Genomic DNA, 20,203 nt, shown 5'->3' with positions numbered 1-20,203 from the left:
GGCTGAGCCAGGCGGTGGTGGTGCACACCTTTAATCCCAGTGCTCGGGAGGTAGAGGCAGGTGGATCTCTGTGAGTTCAAGAGCAGCCTGGACTACAGGGTAAGTTCCAGGACAGACTCCAAAGCTACACAGAGAAAGCCTGTCTTGGAAAAAAAACAAAAACAAAAACCCATAAAGAGGCTACACCTAACTTACAGATTCTGATTAATAACAAAAAAGTTTGTTTTCAATCACATTAAAGCAAAAAGACAAAAAGGGAAAAGCCATATTCCTGACAATGAGTTGAATTCAGAGCAAGCGTAGATTACATCTGAAACGGTTCATTACAGACAAAGCTGTGATGAAGATTACAGTCCTTAGGAAAAGGCACTGAAGTGTGGTTCCCTCTTAGGAAAGCCAGCGGTCTTCGGCGGCAGAGGCACAAGGAATCTACGGCAAACCCACCAGGACACTGCCCGCCTTTGTGATGGTATCAGGGCACCTCATGCCATGCCACCTCTGCCACGTAAGGCAGACACGGACTTAGCACCATCACCTGGAAGCTATCAGCGGTGTCCAGACAGGACCGGGAATGAACAGCTGGGCAGAAAACAACTAGAAGTATGTAGGCCTGGTAGAGGAAGACCAGATGCAGAACCTAGAATAGTTCACTAATCTGAAGCTGCTGTGGACCCACAGCTCCAAATTCAGATGTCTTCATCATATCTCTTATTTATTCAGAATTCACCTCAACCAGGTTCCACGTGGGAAAGCACTTAAAGACTTTGATCTTTAACATGATGAAGTAACAAGACACGAAGGAGCCAGGCTTGGCAGTACATGCCTCCTGGCACATGCCTGAGTCCCAGGCTGGCAAGGGCCAATGGGAATGAGGGCTACTGAGGCGTAGCCCCAGTGGGAGTAAGGTCAGGTCACTTCATTTAACAGTAAACAGTTCAAATTCCATGAGTGACAATCACCTGTCAATTTTTAAAAGATTTTTATTTTTAATTATGTATGATTGTATGTCTTCAGTGTGGGTTCAGGGGTCCAAGGAAGCAGTTGTGAGCAACCTGACATGGGTGCTGGGAACTGAACTCAAGTCCTCGGGAAAAGCAGGAAGCACTGTCTCTGCAGCCTCCATCAATCCATTTTTGAAATGGAAGATGTCCTAACTCAATGTCTGGACATCCTGCAAACAAGACCCTCCCCAGTCTTCCAGCTGCTCTAACAGACCAGGACAGACGAGAGCAGAGCAATGTTTTCTTAAACAGTGACTCACCAGGTAGTCTGTTCATGTTGACGCCTTGAGCTGAGAGTCCAATTCCCATGTACCTTAAAAAAGCAAAGAGGGGAACGCATGAAACAGAGCAGAACACATATGTATGAAGAGGCCAGGACGAAACTCATTATCTTGTATGCTAGCTAAAAATTAATTGTCTCTCCCTTCTCAAACAGTTCTTAGTAGAAGACAGAACAGTGAGAAAGCAATGACTGTAGACTTTCAATACACAAGGGCTCTCAGAGAACCTTCACTTTTGATTTCCCTCATCTAAGTATCAACTAGGCCCCACTCTTAGACAACCTTGTGATCTTTCTTTCTCTCCCTCTCTCTCCTCTCTCTCTCTCTCTCTCTCTCTCTCTCTCTCTCTCTCTCTCTCTCTCTCTCTCTCTCTTTCTTTGAGACAGGGTCTCTCTGTGTAGCTCTGGCTGTTCTGGAACTCCCAGAGATCTGCTTGCTTCTGCATCCAGAGTGCTGGTACTAAAGGTGTGTGTCACCACGTCCAGCTCACCTTTTGATTTCTAATGGAAGCATCTTAATAATATCTTTGCCACTTTCGCCAGGCGGTGGTGGCACATGCCTTTAATCCTAGCACTCGGGAGGCAGAGGCAGGCAGATCTCTATGAGTTCGAGGCCAGCCTGATCTACAAAGTGAGTTCTTTAGTGGCAAAGAAGAGAGCCCCTAAGATTACTCATCAGGTAAAGGCACTTGCCACCCAGGCTAAAACCTGAATTCCGCCTCTGGGACCCATACAGTGGAAAAAAAATACTGACCCTGAAAGTCCCCCTCTGACTCCCAGATCTGTCCGTGATACATGTGTGCACATGCAAACACAAAATAAACAAATACACACAATTTAAATTTTTTCTTTAAAAGAAAAAGAAATAAGAGATAGTGTGTGTAACCATGACTAACTGTTAGTGTACTAAAATCATGGCCTCCAATCACCTGGCTTCTAATTCCAAAGAGGAAAGGAGAACCTAGTCCTTAGAAGTACCTAGGAATGAGCCGGGCGGTGGTGGCGCAGGCCTTTAATCCCAGCACTCGGGAGGCAGAGCCAGGCGGATCTCTGTGAGTTCGAGGCCAGCCTGGGCTACCAAGTGAGTCCCAGGAAAGGCGCAAAGCTACACAGAGAAACCCTGTCTCGAAAAACAAAAAAAAAAAAAAAAAAAAAAAAAAAGAAGTACCTAGGAATGAGTAGCAGAGCAATACAAGGTCAGACTCACTCAGTGTGCAAGGAGCAGCACACTGAGAAAGTATAGCCAGGCGGCATCTATTCTGGATCAAGAATCCTGACACAGCTTCCTCTCAGGATTCTCAAAACATATACACATTACCCTTCCTGTACATTTACGGATAGTCTCCTAGATCACACAAAGCAGGGAGGTGGTGAAGTTTGAGCTTCCAATGCCATCCCCCCACACACACACATCTTTCCTCCCCAGGTACCTAAGTAAGGTATGCAAGGCAAGGTGGGGCCCTTCCTGTGGCAACTTCCAAAGAAGTCTCAGTGGCACTCATAAGAGGTAAGCCAAAAAAGGAAATCTCTTTTTCAGTCTAAGTGTTTGTGGTATATAAGGAAATGGGTAACTCAAGAACTTAAAAATAAAAGAATCAAGCCATCTGGGGCTGGAAAGATGGCTGGGGCTAGAGAGATGGCTCAGCGGTTAAGAGCACTGGCTGCTCTTTCAGAGGACCGGGGTTCAATTCTCAGGACCTACATGGCAGCTCACAACTGTCTGTAACTCCAGTTGCAGGGGATCCAACACCTTCACACAGATCATACAGATATACATGCAGGAAAAACAACAATTCACATAAAATAAATAAATTAATTAAAAAAGAATCAAGCCATCATCTTTTTTGTTGTTTTTGTTGTTGTTGTTTGTTTGTTTGAGACAGGGTTTCTTTGTGTAATGGCCCTGGTTATCCTGGAACTCATTCTGTAGACAAGGCTGTCCTCAAACTCACAGAGATCTGCCTGCCTCTGCCTCTCGAGCGCTGGGATTAAAGGTGTGGGACACCACTGCCTGGCCAAGCCATCATCTTTTAAGAGTAAAAGAAAAGAGTAGAAGCCAAATATAAATACCAGATTCTAAGCACATAAAAGCATCAACAAACAGGCAGCTGAGGTGCTTGGAATACTTAAAACATCCAAAACACCATCCAAAGAGGCTAAGGTGTAACTTTATAATTGCCTAACAATGTCAATGTATTTAATGCCATTGAATTGTAATTTTAAAAGGTTAAAATGGCAATACTATGTAAAGTGAATTTTACCATAATGAAAAAAAGTTTCTATTGATGTATATGTGCATGTGCATGTTCATCATGTGCTTACATGTATGTGGAAGCCAGAGTTTACCATCAGGCATCTTCCTTAATCGTTCTCCATCTTTTTGTTTGTTTGTTTGTTTTTTCAAGACAGGGTTCCTCTGTGTAGCTTTGGTGCCTGTCCTACATCTCGCTCTGTAGACCAGGCTGGACTCGAACTCACAGAGATCCACCTGGCTCTGCCTCCCAAGTGCTGGGATTAAAGGCATGTGCCACTGCTGCCTGGCCTTTTTTTTTTTTTTTTTTTTAAAGATAGTCTTTCACTGAACCTGGAGCTCACTAATTCAACTATATTGGTTGGTCAATAAGCCACAGACAGGGATCTTCCTGTCTCCAGCTTCCCAGTTCTGAGATCAAAGGTGTACGCTGCTGTGTAGATTTTTACGTGGATATTAGAGATCCAAACTCAAGTCCTTATGCTTGGACAGGAGGCATTTTTACCAACTGAGCCATTGCCCCACTCTCCAAAATTGAAGTAGCCGCACAGAGTTGCCTTAATTTGCCTATTTCCAAGTGGCTCCATAGTCACATTCTGACTGTTTGTGTCATGACTTTACAAAGATCCTTTCCATGTATATCTCATCTCAGAGTATTGCTCCTCTAGCACACTCCATGCACTAGACACCTGCTTCCTAATACTGCAGGGCCCCATACCATAGTCAGCCCTGCCGCTGCCTGGCATTCACACCGTAGTTAATGCCCTCTTTCCTTTCTCTCGTTATCTGTACCACTCACTGGATTTTGGAGGAGCAACTTTAATACCCAAACAGAATAGCAGAAAGGAATGCAAGGCTCAGACCCACCCATCTTCCTCTGAAACCAGCAACCCCATCATGTCGGACAGGTATCAAGAAAAGACACAGACTAGCACATAGAGCTAATTAATTTAGTCCACAGTGCTTAAAGCCGGTGGTAGGGAGGACTAGCACTTTATAGAGGGGCATCCATAGCACAAAGAAAACTTGTCTTGCTTATTATAAGCACTATTTGGGACACAGAGTTAGATCCTTTGAGGTCAAAGACATGGCCCAATACACAGCTCAAAGCTGAACAGAACTGCTCAGCCCTTCCAAGAAATACATACTGACTGCCAGAAAGGGCCAGTTTCTAGGACCATCAGGAGCCATTGTGTGAGCCTGCTGGCAGGATTCCCATTAGATTACAACCTGCACATTTCCCCAGAAAAACAGCAGCCTAAATAATCAGCTTCCTGGCTTTATGTGGTAGAGGATGCCAAGAGCTGGTCTCTGTTCCCTTGATGTCTTTGCTGACCAAGCAGTAAACAACTCAACTAGCCTGTAGTCATCCACCCAAAACGCACAAGTACAACACAGCCAGGAGGTTCCCTAACTTGGAAGGCAGTCACTTACCCTGTCCTATTGTGAGAGGCCTGAGCCTGTATCCCACACCACTTGTAGTTTCCTGAAACTAAGGTAAGAGCTTGTGTTTAGAGCATATTTGTTTCCTGAATAACCCTTGACAGCTTAAAGCTAGTGCAAACAGGGTAAATCAAGGATCCCACCGGAGGAGTTATGTTTGGCCACCAGCCAAAGTTCTGGTTCTACAATGTTCCATGGGGATGAAGGACCACTAAGACATCTATGCTCAAAACACAAATTGCTTTTTAGGGAGCTGGGGTGTAGCTCAGTGGTACAGCACTTGCCTCACATATACAGAGCCTTGGGTTTGATCTCCAGCACTATAAAAACAAACACAAACACACTATTCCTTCATTCCTACAAGGGAAGCCTCTTCTCTCTCCAGCAGGAAGCCATCACCACATTCCTATAGGTCCTGTGCTCCCCAGCAGGAATGGCATTTCCTAGATAACGGCCTGAGAGCCTCTGCACAGACTCTTGCTCAATTTCACAATCTGATTGGATGAGTTAAGTGTAGAGTAGCCAGGGGAAGCTGACATCCATTCACATTGGGCACCATGCCACCTCTGGGTGTCAATGACATGCGGAGCAGCTCCACAGGAACCCAACTAGTAGACTCAAGTGAGGTCAAAGCTGAGTCAGGGTCCAAAGCAAATAGGCCCCAACTCTTCAAACACTAGATAACACTAAGTCTTTTCCAAAACAAGGGTACTCTGAAGCTACAAGAAGACCCAGGTCTCTGGGCTATATGTGGCAGGGCACCTGCCTAGGATATCTAGGCACCTGGACTCAAGCCCCAGGCACTGGGTGGGGGAGGAGAGAAAGAAGTTTCACAGATGGGTGTGATGACACATGACTGTAATTCCCTAGCACTTGGAAGGAAGAGGCAGGTAGAATGTCAAAAGTCTAATGCCAGCCTGGACTACATAGCAAGTCAACCAGGGATGCATAAAGAGACCCTGTCTCACCTTTTTGTTCATAGATGTAGTTTCCCATCTTCTAATGAGTTTTCAGGCCCTGAAGACTACCATCTAAGCACTCTGAGATAATCAAGGGAAAGAGCCACAAGGGCCCTTTGACTATACCAAAAAGTGCTGAGCTACACACTTTTTGTTTTTGCAATACTAGGACTCCAGCCAAGGTCCTTTTGAGTACACTGAAAGTGCCAAGCAAGAACGGTACTGTTGAAATAAATGTCCAAATCCTCAACTATACACTTTAAGGGGTGAATCATATAAGATAATGAAATTACATATAAGCCAGATAAGGTGGCACACACCTACGATCTAAGAATCAGGAGGCTGAGGCAGCTATATGAGTTCAGCCTGAGCTATAGCAAGGACCTTGCCTCAAACAAAATAAATTTTTAAATATTTAAAAATTATATCTGGGCCAGGCATGATGGCAGTTGTCTTTAATTCTAGCACTCAGGAAGCAGAAGGAGGAGCTCTGTGAGTTCAAGGTCAGCCTGGTCTACATAGCAAGCTCCAGGACTACATAGACACTTTGTCTCAAAACGAAATAAAACAAAAACTACATCTCAATTATACTCAACAGAGAACAGAAAGAATCATAATACAATAAAGGCCCATTACATAAGACGGTTAGAACTAACAAGACTGAAAGCTTATCCTGTAATATTGGGAACACAATGCTCTCACTATTACCACTGCAATAGAATACTCAAAGTTCTAGGCAAAGCAGTTAAGACAAAAATTAAATATAAGAGGCTGACAGTGTACACCTTTAATCCCAGCACTCTGGAGGCAGAAGCAGGCAATCTCTGTGAGTTCAATACCAGCCTGGTCTACATAGCAAGTTCCAGGCCAGGGTTAGGGTTACACAGTGAGACCTTGTCTCAAACAAGCCAGGTATAGGGGCACATGCCTTTAATCCCAGCACTCAGGATGTAGAGGCAGGTAAATCTCTGAGTTCAAGGCCAGCCTGGTCTACAGAGCGAGTTCCGGGACAGCCAGGGATATAGAGAGAGATCCTGTCTCAAAAAAACAAACAAAAACCTGGGCAGTAGTGGTGCACACCTTTAAACCCAGCACTCAAGAGGCAGAGGCAGGAAGATTTCTTTGAGTTCCAGGACAGCCAGAGCTACAGAGAAACCTTGTCTTGAAAAAACAAAATAAATAATTTTTTTAAAAAATATAGGACTAGCAAAAAATGGACATGAAGATGATCAAAACAGGGAGCCTAGAAATAAACCCTCATATCGTTAACTGATTACAACAAGGATGCCACGACCACTCAGTGTAAAAATGAGTTTGTGTTTTTTAAACAAATCGTGAAGGGATATCTGGATAACCACAAGTAAAAGAATGACGTCAGTACCTTCTTCTGGAAAGTCTGAGATCTCACTCATGTCTCCCACAAGGATCGGCACATTGCTGGGGGAACAGGGTAGGGTCTACACTCAATCCCACCATCATCAGGTCAAGGTTGAACCAGAGAGCCAGAGTGTACTGACTTGAAGGGAGGGATTCCCTGAGGAAGTGAAAGCTGAGCTAAGGCTTGGAAAAGGAGGTAAGAGAAGCAAAAGAGAGCATGTGCCATGCAGCAGCAACAGAATATTCAGAGGCACATGAAGACAAGAAAGCAGACACAGGGTAGAGGAGGAACTGAAGGAAGTTCCGTGTGGCTGAGTTGTAGGCTGGGCAGACTAACAAAGAACCAAAGCTGGACAGGAAACGGGGTTGTGCACACAGCTACATGCTAACTTAAGGAGTCTGAACTTCATGGGAGGTCAATGGAAAGCCACAGAAGAGGTGTAGCAAGGCCACAACTGATCAGATAGCTAACACAGACTGAAGAAGCAAACCCCCACACTACCAAAGTCATCCTAGTAAAGCAATAGGAACGAAATGACATGGAAAACGCCTACCACTCCTTAGAACATAGAGAATTTATTAGGTTGGGATGGAGCAGCACAACCAGTCACCAAAGCAAGGCCAATTTTGAAGCCAACATGCTCACCAAGAGGCACAGCCGCCACCCCCCAACCCTGTTCCAGCACTGACGCTGCCACCAAGCACAAGCACCTGAATGAGAAACATATGAAACTTCAAACAACAAATAAACTGGACATGCTCAGATCAAATCTCATCTCTGCTCCCAAGTTCACCACGGGTCCGCCGGCATGTCTCTTGGCCTCTCAGGGCCTGCTTCATCAGCTGTTACCATGAATCCAGAGGCCTCAGTGCAGCCACTCACCAGAACGAGATGAAAAAGCACCTGGACTGGTGTTCGGAGCAAGCAGATGGATAACTGTGTACACGACCCACTCTGTCTAGTAGGTCACTGTAGGTTCTTCCAGCAGGAGAATCAGATAAATCAGGCTATTCTCAAAGGCCTGAACCTGGGACATCTAAAAAAAAATGCCTGTTTATTTGGGATTACCAGGGAGAAAGGACATGAAAATTTGCTCCTCGTTGGTAATAGGCCAGGCTATGGTAAGAACACTACCAGATACAGGCTGATTAACACAGCCTGTGAGGAAGGGAGACAGCAAAACCCCACTCCCCTAAGAGGTGACAGAGGGATCCAACAGTTCGGCTGTCCTACCTCACTTGTTCATCGGGCTCTCTTTTCAGGCATCAGAAGACATGAGAGTGAATAATTTACTCCACAAGTAACTCAAGACAAACCTATTTGATTTGCTCTTTTTTTTTTCTACATGACAGTAAACAGAAAGGAAATAACATTTAACAAAGAAGTGAGACGGTCAGGAAGTACAGAGGGACAACAGACAAGTTCCTAATGGTAGCTGGGTCATGAGCTGGTTTCCAACTTCTCAGTTTCTGCTACTCACTGCCAAGATGACAATGCAAGCTGAAGCTACAAGAGACACTGTCCCCATTGTGGCTTTGCACTGCAGGACCAAGACTGGAAGAGACCCACCACTGACTTGGAGAAGGGGCAGCCACAGCTACAAGTGGACAGGAGAGGCCTTTAGCTAACTACACTCAAATTATGTCTACCCAGAAGCTCCTACCCCTACCCCATAGACAAAGGGGGTCAAACTGAGGCTCAGGAAAATGACTGCCTTCAGAAGAGCATGGCAGCTCCCGGGGCCCAGGCTGCTACCACTCATCACTGCCCTCTCTGCCACAGAAGCAACAACATGCTGAAACTGGTCACGTAGAGAGATGCAAGCACACTTGTCAACTTGGACTCTTCCCCTTTGTTTTCCATATTTCCTACGACTAACATCAATTACTTTGTTGATGGTAGGCTTGATTTCCTCTTTTCTTTCTCTCTTTCTCTCTGAGACAAAATCTCACATAGTGAAGTTGGCCTTGAACTTCTGATTCTCCTGTTTCTACCTCCCAAGTGCAATGATTATAGGCATGGACCACCACACCCAGTTTATGTGGTGCTAGGGATCAAACCCAGGGTTTTGACATGTTAGGCAGTCTACCAACTGAGTTCCATCCCTACACCTTGGAATCACTTTTATAATTGTGGAAAAATGGCATTTAGAAGTCAGCTATAACCATCTCTCTGGATCACTGAAGTGCAGCACTTCAGTGACAAGAGACAGACTAGGAACTTGGCTTCCATTGTTAGTTCCTCAGTACACCAAGCTCCCCGAACCTTGACAGGAGGCTCAGCGTGCATTTGGAAAAAACAGCAGAAACACTCAAAATCCCCGACAGGCAGTGGAGCTGGAACCCAGGCTCAAATGGTGTGGTTCCACCCCAAGTACAATCCAGAGCTCACTCTGAGGAGATGCTGCTACATGAGCCAGGCTCAGTACAGCTCCAAAGGAGTTTCTCCTGACCAGCCATGCTTGGTGATGTCAGAGGAGAGGACCTTAGAAACGAGACCACTTGACTCTCATACCCTCCAGTTTTGAACAAGGCTAGAGGGAGGACACAACACCTTCACGGTCATTTCCTAATAGAGTTGGGCACACCCTTCTACACAGGGAACCCTTTAGAAACAAATCTAATGCTCCCTCTTCTTATTTCTGGAAGGGAAACATCAGAAGAATTTATTTTGGTTTTTTGAGACATGCTTTCTATGTGTAGCCCTGGTTGTCCTAGAACTCGCTCTGTAGACCAGACTGGCCTTGAACTCACAGAAATTTGCCTGCCTCTGCCTCCCGAGGAATTAAAGGCATGTGCCACCACCCAGGCTGGCCTCAAACTCGTGATCCTCCTGCCTCTGCCTCCTTCAGCAAATCCTACTGGCACCACCAAATCAGCTTTTTTTTTAATTTATTATATTTATTTACTAGTGTTGGGTGTGCACTTGGCCATAAAGCACGTGTGGAGGTCAGAGTACAGCTTAGATGAGCCAGTTCTCTCCTTCCATCAGGTGAGTCCCAGGGGTCAAACTTAGGTCATCAAGTTTGGTGGCAAGCACCTTTACCTGCTGAACTACCCTGCCAGACCCTGAGCAATTTTAAAGTGACAGGAAGTCAGGTATGGTGTATGCTTCTAATCCCAGCACTTTGGAAGCTGCTGCCGGAGGGTCGGGACTTCATGGCCAGCCTTTTTAGCTATCCTTCACACTCACAGGCAGTCTGGGTTAGGTGAAAATAAAAGCAAAGTGACAGGAATCCTTCTCAGTAGCCTTTAGACATAATACCCCAACTTGGAAAGGCTGGTCTCATAGACTCCACCCTAATTCTGGATCACAGATCTTGGGTTTCAACCCACATCTCAGGTTCCCTATCAGAAAAGGAGAAGTTAGACTAAAGGGCTCCTCCGCTCCTTCCCAGCTCTGACCTTAGCAAATTTAATTCTTAGCAGAATAATGTCAGTAACGGCTGTGTGCTATTACAAATGTACCATACCCAGATGCAAACCCAAGATGAAATACATCTTAGAAGAGCAATTAAAAAGTCAACAGGTACAGGCAAGATGGCTAAGTGGGTGCGAGCAATTCCCACACAAAGCTGACAACCTGAGTTCAATCTATGGATTTTGTGGTGGAAGGAGAGAACTGCCCCCTGAAAACTGTCCTCTGACCTCCATACCTATGCCACTGCACATGCATGCCCACAGACACACACGCATATGCACTCACTGCAAAAATAATAAAATACTAGCAGAATGTTGTGACCCATGCCAGTAATTCCAGCCCTCAAGAGGCAGATGCAGAAGGATCAGGAACTCAAGGCCAGCCTGTGCTACAAGAGTGAGTCTACATATAGTGTACCTACCAGGCAAGTGCTATAGCATCAGACAGTCTCAGATTAAAAAAAAAAAAAAAAAAAAGAGCCAGGAAGTGGTGGTGCTCACCTTTAGTCCCAGCGCTCAGGAGACAGAGGCAGGCAGATCTCTGTGAGTTTGAGGACAACCTAGTCTACAGAGTGAGTTCCAGGAGAGCCAGGGCTACACAGAAAAACCGTGTCTTGAAAAAACAAAACAAAACAAACAAACAGGGCTGGAGAGATGACTCAGAGGTTAAGAGCACTGACTGTTCTTCCAGAGATCCTGAGTTCAATTCCCAGCAACCACATGGTGGCTCACAACCATCTGTAATGAGAGCTGGCACCCTCTTCTGTATACATAATAAATAAATAAATAAAAAACAAACAAACAAACAAACAAAACCTATATAATTCAAACAAAAAGACAAACCAACTACAAAATAGGCAAAGGACTATATAGATGTTTCCTTTGTATAATTTCCATTTTATATATTATTACTGTGTGTATGAATGCAGGGGCGTGTGGGCCATGGAACATGTAATCATACTGAAACAGAGGACAACTCTAAAGGGCTGGTTCTCTCCTTCCACCATGGGTTTGGGGATCAAACTCAGTTGTCAGGCTTATACAGCAAGTGCTTTTACCCACCTCACCACCTCACCAGTCCTATAGACATTTGTTGAAAGATTTATAAAACAGCTGGTGCTGAGGATGTACCTAAGTTGGTAGTACTGGGTCTGAGCTCCAGAATAGCATAAATTGAGCAGAGCAGCACAGCCTAAAGTCCTAGCACCCAGAAGGTGGAAACAAGATCAGAAGTTCAAGATCATCATCCTTGGAATAGTCTAGGATACAAAAAAACTGGTATAGTTAAAAAAAAAAAAAAGAGCCGGGCGGTGGTGGCGCACGCCTTTAATCCCAGCACTCAGGAGGCAGAGGCAGGCAGATCTCTGTGAGTTCGAGGCCAGCCTGGTCTACAAAGTGAGTTCCAGGAAAGGTGCAAAGCTACACAGAGAAACCCTGTCTCGAAAAACCAAAAAAGAAAGAAAGAAAGAAAGGAAGGAAGGAAGGGAGCTATTTACAATAAGTACATGAAAAGATAAAAGATGTTCAACATCATTATGCATGCAACCAAACAGGTGTGTCCACCAGCAGCTGAACAGAATGTCTTTCTGTGTGTATGCCTAGCTATCTAACTAGCTGGCTACACTGTGGGAAATTACTCAGTCATAAAAAGGATGAAGCTCAGATACATGCCACAACACACATCTTGAAACCACTTTTACATAAAACAAGTCTGACACCATAAGACTGATATGTAGGATTCCATTTATACAAAATTATCTAAAATAGGTAAATTCATAAACATAGAATGTAATCAGGGAAGAAGAGCGTATTGTTGAGTTTTGTTTGTTTGAGAGAGGGTCTCACTTCATAGTCCTGGCTGGCCCTGAACTCAAATTTATCCACCTGTTTCTGCTTTTTTTTTTTTTTTTTTTTTTTTGGTTTTTCGAGACAGGGTTTCTCTGTGTAGCTTTGCGCCTTTCCTGGAACTCACTGGGTAGCCCAGGCTGGCCTCGAACTCACAGAGATCCTCCTGGCTCTGCCTCCCGAGTGCTGGGATTAAAGGCGTGCACCACCACCGCCCGGCACTGTTTCTGCCTCTTGAGTGCTGGGATGTGTGTGCTACCACACTCAGATTGGAAGTAATTATTATTTAATGGGATAATAGAAGTCTTAGAAATAGACAATAACAATGGCTACCCAACATTGTGACCCTAAGTAATACCACCGAATTACACATTTAAAGACTATAAACAAGACAGGCACAGTGGCACACGCCTTTAATCCCAACACTCAGAAGGCAGACAGGCTGATCTCTGTGAGTTCAAGGTCAGCCTAGTCTATAGAGCAAGTTCTAGGATAACCAAAGCTACATAGTGAGACCGTTCTGAAAGAAAAAAAAAACTAGCCATGCTTGGTGGTTCGTGCCTTTAGTCCCAGAATTCAGGATGCACAGGCAGACAGATCTGAGTTTGAGTCCCTCTGGTCTACAGAGCTAGCTCTAGGATAGCCAGGGCTACACAGAGAAACCATGTCAAAAGGAAAGAAAGAAAGAGGGAAAAACAGAAAGACAGACAGAAAGAAGCTAAAAAGCAAAGTAGATAAACAGCACATTTTATGTTGAAGGTCTTTAGCACACAGAGTCACAGTCACACCCTTATAGTTAAGCCAGACAGCATGAGCCTCAGCTGGCTTTTCCAGATAAGACAAGGAAGGGCCCTGGCTCAGAGCTCAATGGAAAGCATCAGAGCAGCCTGTACTCTGGCCTTTTGCCAGAAATAAGAAGACCCTCTCTGCTCGCACAGAGCAAATGAGAATAGTGAAAAACACAGACCCGGCTCTTTTCACTGTCTCTCAATTTCTTCTTAGAGGGAAGATGGGGGTTTTTGTTTGTTTGTTTGTTTGTTTGTTTGTTTGTTTTTGTTTTGGTTTGGTTTTTGGAGACAGGGCTTCTCTGTGCAGCCCTGGCTGTCCTGGAACTTGCTATATAGGCCAGACTGACCTTGAACTCAGAGATCTCACCTGCCTCTGCTGGGATGAAAGGAGGTAGATCTTATGGGCACTTTAAATAATGACTATATAAGGTACAGGAACCAATGTATTTGGCGACAGGACTGCAAGACTTCAGACTTCAAAGTTCTATTAATAGGACCACTCTGGTAGGAAGTGCTGCAAAGAAGACCCAAAAGACCCGAGCCTCGGTGCTGAGATGCTCTGGGTAGCTGTGGGAAACTATGAGCCTACCTTCTCCAATAAAGAGAAAGGCCTGGCTTCAAGAAGCACACCTTTACTCCCAGTACTGGGGAAGCAAGGCAGGTGATCTCTGAATTCAAGGTCAGTATGGTCTACAGAGTGCAGGGGTACACAGAGCACAGAGAAACTGTCTCGAAAAACAAAAACAAAAACAAACAAAGTCCCAGCTCTCCAAGGAGCTCCAAGGATCTCACCTAGAAATTTCATCTTGATGTCTAACATTTCAGTCATAGCCCATCAGGCTGACAATCTTGCTCCTATCAGAATTTGCCCCAGATAAAAGGAATCAACAGCTTCAATAACAGAGAAGACTCTAGAGCAGTGGCCACAAATGGTCCCTGGAAGACCAGTCAAAACACCAACTGACATTTAGGTCTGAAAGAGCTAATATTTGGCACTGGGGATTTTATTTCACAGCCTGGGAGCCCACTTAAAACCACAGACCATCATGGCACCAACTACTATGTGTATTTTGTTCCTTCAGCAACCATAGCCATTGCCAGGAAGCCATGCAGCTCACTTAGAGCCGAGGGGCATGGCAGGCCCCTGCACTATTCAGGAAAAAACAATCCAAAAGGCAAAAGGCCTCAGTCAGGATGTGCTCCACTCCATAGAGAAAGGTGGTTTAGAGTACAGATAATCCCAGCTTATTCAGGTATGGGCTCCTTCTCCAAATGGCTGACACTCTTAAGTGGTGGTGCATGCCTTTAATCCCAGCACTCGGGAGACAAGTGGATCTGTAAGTTCAAGGCCAGCATGGTCTACAAAGCAAGTTCCAGAACATCGAGGGCTGTCACAAAGAGAACCCCTGTTTCAAAAAAAAAAGTAACTATAACCAGCTTTCGACTCTGTAAGTGGGATATGACTGTTAGTGAGATGTAATCAATTATTTTCAGCAAGCTGCCTCCTCTGCTGCTTCTTGGTCAACTCCACCTTGGCACTGTCCTGGAGAAGAGAAAAGCTGAGTCCTCAGACCATCTGGACACAACTACCCTTTCTCTGGCGTCCACTTCTCATCTTCCAATCACCTGTGCCCTGAGGCTGCTGGATTTCATCTCACATTAAAATTGTGACCAAAAAATTTCAACTCCCTGCTATACTATGAATTGAAAAAAATTCTGGGGCTCTATCTGGACTAGAATGAATGCTTGTTATCAGTGTTTGCCCTGGAAGCTGAGGGTGTAAGGGTGTGTTTAAGCCCTGACATTTGTCATTCCTGACTGCCATGGTTAGGGTTATCATTGCTCTGATGAAACACCATGACCAAAGCAATTTGGGGAAGAAAGTTTTTATTCGGCTTATGCTTCCAAATCACTGTTCATCACTGAAGAAAGAACAGGAACTCAAACCAAGGAGGAACCTCGGAGGCAGGATCTGACACAGAGGCCATGGAGGGGTGGTGCTTACTGGCTGGCTCCCCATGGCTTGCTCAGTCTTCTTTTTTTATAGAACTCAGGACCACCTGCCCAGGGATGGCTCCCCCACAATGGGCTGGACTCTCCCCTATCAATCACTATTTAAGAAAAGGCTCTACAGGCTTACCTCTTATGGAGGCATTTTCTCGACTCAAGTTTCCTCCTCTCTGATGACTCTAACTTGTGTCAAGTTGATATAAAACTAGCCAGCACACTGCTCTAAAGTAGTTCCCTGAAATCTCAAGACACCTTCTAAGACGAGAAGAGAGGCAGGAGAGGGATAGGAAGAACTTTCTTGGCCCCTCCCCAATTCCTACACAGTCCAGGGCACCTTGTTCCAACACCTTGGTGACAAAAGGGCTAGTCACTTCTCTATTACCAAGTCCTCCAGTCCTTCTTCTAAGTCAGCCATGACTTCACATTTTGGTCACAACCAAAACACTGGCAATCTTGGAGTTATGAAGACATTTTATATGGATTCTGAGAGGCAGAGAAACATCCTTGCACTGAAATATCTTCTCTCAGAGTTGAGCCTTCTTGTCAACTTGATCCCTGACCACACAGACCTCCTCCAGGACTCTACTCTTTTCCAGTGGTCTGCTAAATCCATGCTCTCTGCTCAGCCTGACAAACCCTGGCTTCCCCTCTAGCTGGGATTCTCCCCTTTGTACCGACTCATCTATAGACTAAACCAAGCATTCCAAAAATAAAGGAGCAACAGGGACACAAGGAGGAGAGTCTAGGAATTTATCCTAGGAACTTCTCTAGGGGCTGAGCCTTGACCTAGGAAGATTTAACTTATAAAGAATCCATGGGGCCAGAATATGGTGCTGTGTGCCTTTAACTCCAGCATTCTAGAGGCAGAAGCAGATAGATCTCTATGAGTTTGAGGTCAGCCTGGTCTACACAGCTTGGTCTAAGCCAGCCAAGGCCACATAGTGAGACCTTGTCTCCAAAAAACCTAAAGAGAACACAAACAAACAAAAAACCAACCACTACCACCACCACCCCTGAGGCAGTGAGATGGCTCAGTGTGTAAAGGAGCTTGCTGCAAAGCCTGATGATCTGAGTTCCATCCCCAGGACTCACATGATAGAAGAGAATCTATTCTTATAAGTTGTCCTCCATCCTCGACATATGTAGTGTAATGCATTACACAGATACACAGACTGACAGACACAGACACACACGTGCACGCAAAAATAAACAGTAACTTAAAAAATTCAAGAGGCACAAGGTTGTAGTTGGATTTTTCTTTGGGCCACCAGCTCATAAATAACAACAGGGAGACTTATTAATTATGAAAGTTTGGCCTTACCTTATGTTTGTTTTTAACTGGTTCTTATAACTTAAAATTAACCTGCTTATATTAATCTACATTTTACCATGTGGCTTTTTACTTTTCTTTCATTCTGTATGTCTAACTCCCCAAGTCTCCATGGCATCTCCTGTGTGCCTTGATTATCCTCTTCCTCTCTCTGCCTGGAAGTCCCACCTAGACCTCCTGCCTAGTTATTGGTCATTTAGCTTTTTATTACATCAATCACAGCAATACCTTCACACAGTGTACAAATGTCCCACAACACAGGGTAGTGGTGGCTCATGCTTTTCATCCCAGCATTTGAGAGGAAGAAGCAGGCAGATCTCTGGGTTTGAATCCAGCCTGGTCTACAGAGCAAGTTCCAAGACACAGAGAAACCCTGTCTCAGAAAAACAAAAACAAAACTCCAGAGTCAGAAAGATGGCTCAGTGGGTAAAGGCATTCACTGTCACAACTGAAGACCCAAGATCCACCTGGGAAAGGACGGGACCAACTCCTGTAGGTTGGCCTCTGTCATCCACATGTGTACCAAGGCACATGGGTAGCCTCCCCAAGAAAATAACAATTTTTTAATTTAAAGAAGAGTGACCAGCTGGGCAGTGGTGGCACACGCCTTTAATCCCAGCACTCAGGAGGCAGAGCCAGCTGGATCTCTGTGAGTTCTAGGCCAGCCTGGTCTACAGAGTGAGTTCCAGGACAGCCTGGTCTACAGAGCGAGTTCCAGGACAGCCACGGATACACAGAGAAACTCTGTCTCAAAAAACCAAAACAAAACAAAAAACAAAAACAAAAAAGTGACTATACTCCCTATTCTGAACTCACAGATAGAGGTAGATGGCAATTTGAAATAAGTAGGGAGTCTCCACCAAGAAAGTAGATTCCAGCTTTCTCAATCCATGCCAGAGCTACACCTCAAGATGCCCAAACTAGTTTTCACCCACAATACAGGTAAGCCATACATCACCCCAGAAGGCTCCATAGCCCAAGTGTTCCATATCTCCAGACACACAGCACAGGGTTTGTATCTGAGCAAAGACACAGCCTAAAGCTCAGCAGTCACCTGTAAGTCTACCAGCTTTGGGGCAGTCAGGAGGACAAGACACCATTACTGCTGGCACCTACCTTGAGCAAGGATAGCACCTACTCCTCAGAGCAGACAGAGGAAGGCATTAGCCAGTACACAGAAAGCACAAGCTTCAACAGCACCGAACAATGCACAGAGACCAGCATGAGGGGAGGGTGTTGTGCATGAGAGGCCCACCACAGGCTGTCTCTAGATCTGGTAGTTTTTGAGACCAAAAAGGTAACAGGTAAGATCTTCACAATAGAGTGACTCAGTTTCCACGGAAATTATTCTGGGTGATCCTAACTCATGAGAGGGAAATGGCTGGGCATAAAACACAGGATGTCTTTGGAAGAAGAGCTGGCAAAACCAAACCATCAGACAATCACAGCATAAGCAGAGTCACTCTCCCTCTGAAAGGACCACACTATGAGAAAATCATGCTCTGGGTGAAGGATAAACCACTGGCCCACACAGACCAGACTCTGGAGCAGAGGTCTGGTAGACCAGACTGGCAGTGTCTTCTGCCCTAGCCAGAGTCTGTACACACAACTGTCCTCAAAACAAAGTCTGAAATTTTGGCCACAATACACAAGGGGTTTTCCATCTGGCCTCTATTTACCCAGTTTGGGCCTTTTTTTCCCCCCCAAACAAACATGGTCTCCCTGTGTAGCCCCAGGCTAGCCTTGAAGCCAAACTGGGTTCAAGTTTTCAATCTTCCTGCCTCTGCCATGTGAGTGTTAGGATTACAAGCCTAAATCACCATAGCCAGGCCAGCCTACACATCTTTTTGTGTGTCTTGTGCTTCTCACTTTATTTATCTTGAGCATTCCAGCTGCTCTTTCCACTTTTCCTCACCATCTCTTCTATGAAGCGTCCCCTAAACTCAGAGGTGTAGAAGGAAATCTAATCTCTGGGCCAACCCAGATACCATGGGTCTATACCATGGGTCTATATCACGACCTAACAACTTCTATGCCCCGTGAGGTCACACACAGGGGTGGATCTCTCTTGTCTCTACACAGGGATCTCTCTTGTCTCTACACAGGCCTCGTGTCTGTGCTCCTGGAGCCCACACCTAGGACAAAACAATCAACGTTCATCCTGGTGTATGGCACGAATGGGTAGGTGTACCGCTCTGTGACCATGCAATAAGAGTTGGTTGACTGTAACCAAAGATCCCTCTTCAGGGCCCTCGCTGAAGAGAACTCCACCTCTCCCTACACTACCTAGTGCTCTAGCCTAAGTTTGCCCTTCTTGGGTAGAGTCACCCATCACATGTCAGGAGGCCTCTGCCACTAGGATGATGTTACAATCTATTTTGAGGGTCACACTGAAGCATCTGTCAGCCAGGACAGCCACACCCTCCATGTGTCATCACCAAAAGCTGGGGACACCCACAGGTCCATAAAATCTGCCTACTTAACTTTCTGCAAAGATCAATCCAGATGCCCCTTATCTCCTGGAGGCACCCCTGGCAGGGCTTGAGACATCTCCTCATCCTATCAGACCTGCTCCCAAGGTTCACAGTTCTGATAACTTGAAAATCCAGCTGAAGCCAATCAGTATGCCAAGCTCTTAGCTCCTTCTACAGAGTCCTCCCTCCTAAATGGGAAGAGTCCCAAAAGCCCCCGCACCCGGGCACGGAGCTAATTACCCACAAGACTCATGGATCCATAAGTAGTGCCTCCTGGGGACTCCTACCCATCCCCCACTGCAGTGCCCAAGCTTTGCCTCTTCTTATGAAGGGCCCTTCTCAGACCCACTCTCTACTGAGGAGGCCACAGGAGCCTGAGCATGAGGCTCATGTGCTGTCTTTGCTTCTGCTCTCTTGTAGCCAGCACATCAGGATGAAGGAGAAAAAAAAAGAAAGGAAGAAAAAGAAAAACTCCATAAACCCTTGAAATAAACCTTTCTGTGGCACTTGGGAGTCTTAGGAAGCAAGACTGACACTTGTTTGAGGCTGAGCTACAAAGCAAAACTGTCTCAAAAGAACCCCAACCCTGGGTTCGGTCCTCAGCTGGGGGGGAGGGAAGAACCCCAACCCAAAGCAAAGAAACAAAAGCCTTCTGTGAGGGGTTAGAGAAACAGCTCAGCCGACAAAAGCATGGATGCTCTTCCAGAGGACCAGAGTTTGATTCCCAGCACCCATGTTAGGCAGGTTACAGCTACCTGTATGTAATTCCAGGTCCAGGGCATCTGTCATCATATTCTGGCTACCTCAAATACTGTGCTCACATGCACACACCCAAACACACACACACACACACACACACACACACACACGTAACTAAAAATAAAAAAATAAAATCACTTACAAAAACTTTCTGTACAACCAAACCAGACTAGCTTAGTGTTTTCTATAAAACACTAACGCACTTCTGATGAACCATGACAACAACAAATGGATTTACAAATACCTTAGGAACACACAACTCTACA

At 45.4% G+C, this 20,203-nt stretch overlaps 1 protein-coding gene across 2 annotated transcripts in view; it reads right to left on the bottom strand.

The window, feature by feature from the left end:
- Positions 1-20,203, bottom strand: part of Ranbp10 (RAN binding protein 10) — a 61,657-nt gene that overhangs the window by 36,261 nt on the left and 5,193 nt on the right. For both annotated transcript variants that reach the window (XM_059264112.1, XM_059264113.1), the window contains one exon: positions 1,262-1,314. In XM_059264112.1, coding sequence (XP_059120095.1) covers positions 1,262-1,314 — 53 coding nt within the window. The remainder of the gene's footprint in view (positions 1-1,261; positions 1,315-20,203) is intronic.

Source organism: Peromyscus eremicus, chromosome 5 (genome assembly GCF_949786415.1).
Source record: "Peromyscus eremicus chromosome 5, PerEre_H2_v1, whole genome shotgun sequence".
NCBI lineage: Eukaryota > Metazoa > Chordata > Mammalia > Rodentia > Cricetidae > Peromyscus > Peromyscus eremicus.
Note: the sequence above shows the minus strand (reverse complement) of the source record. Positions and strands in the feature narration are given on the sequence as shown.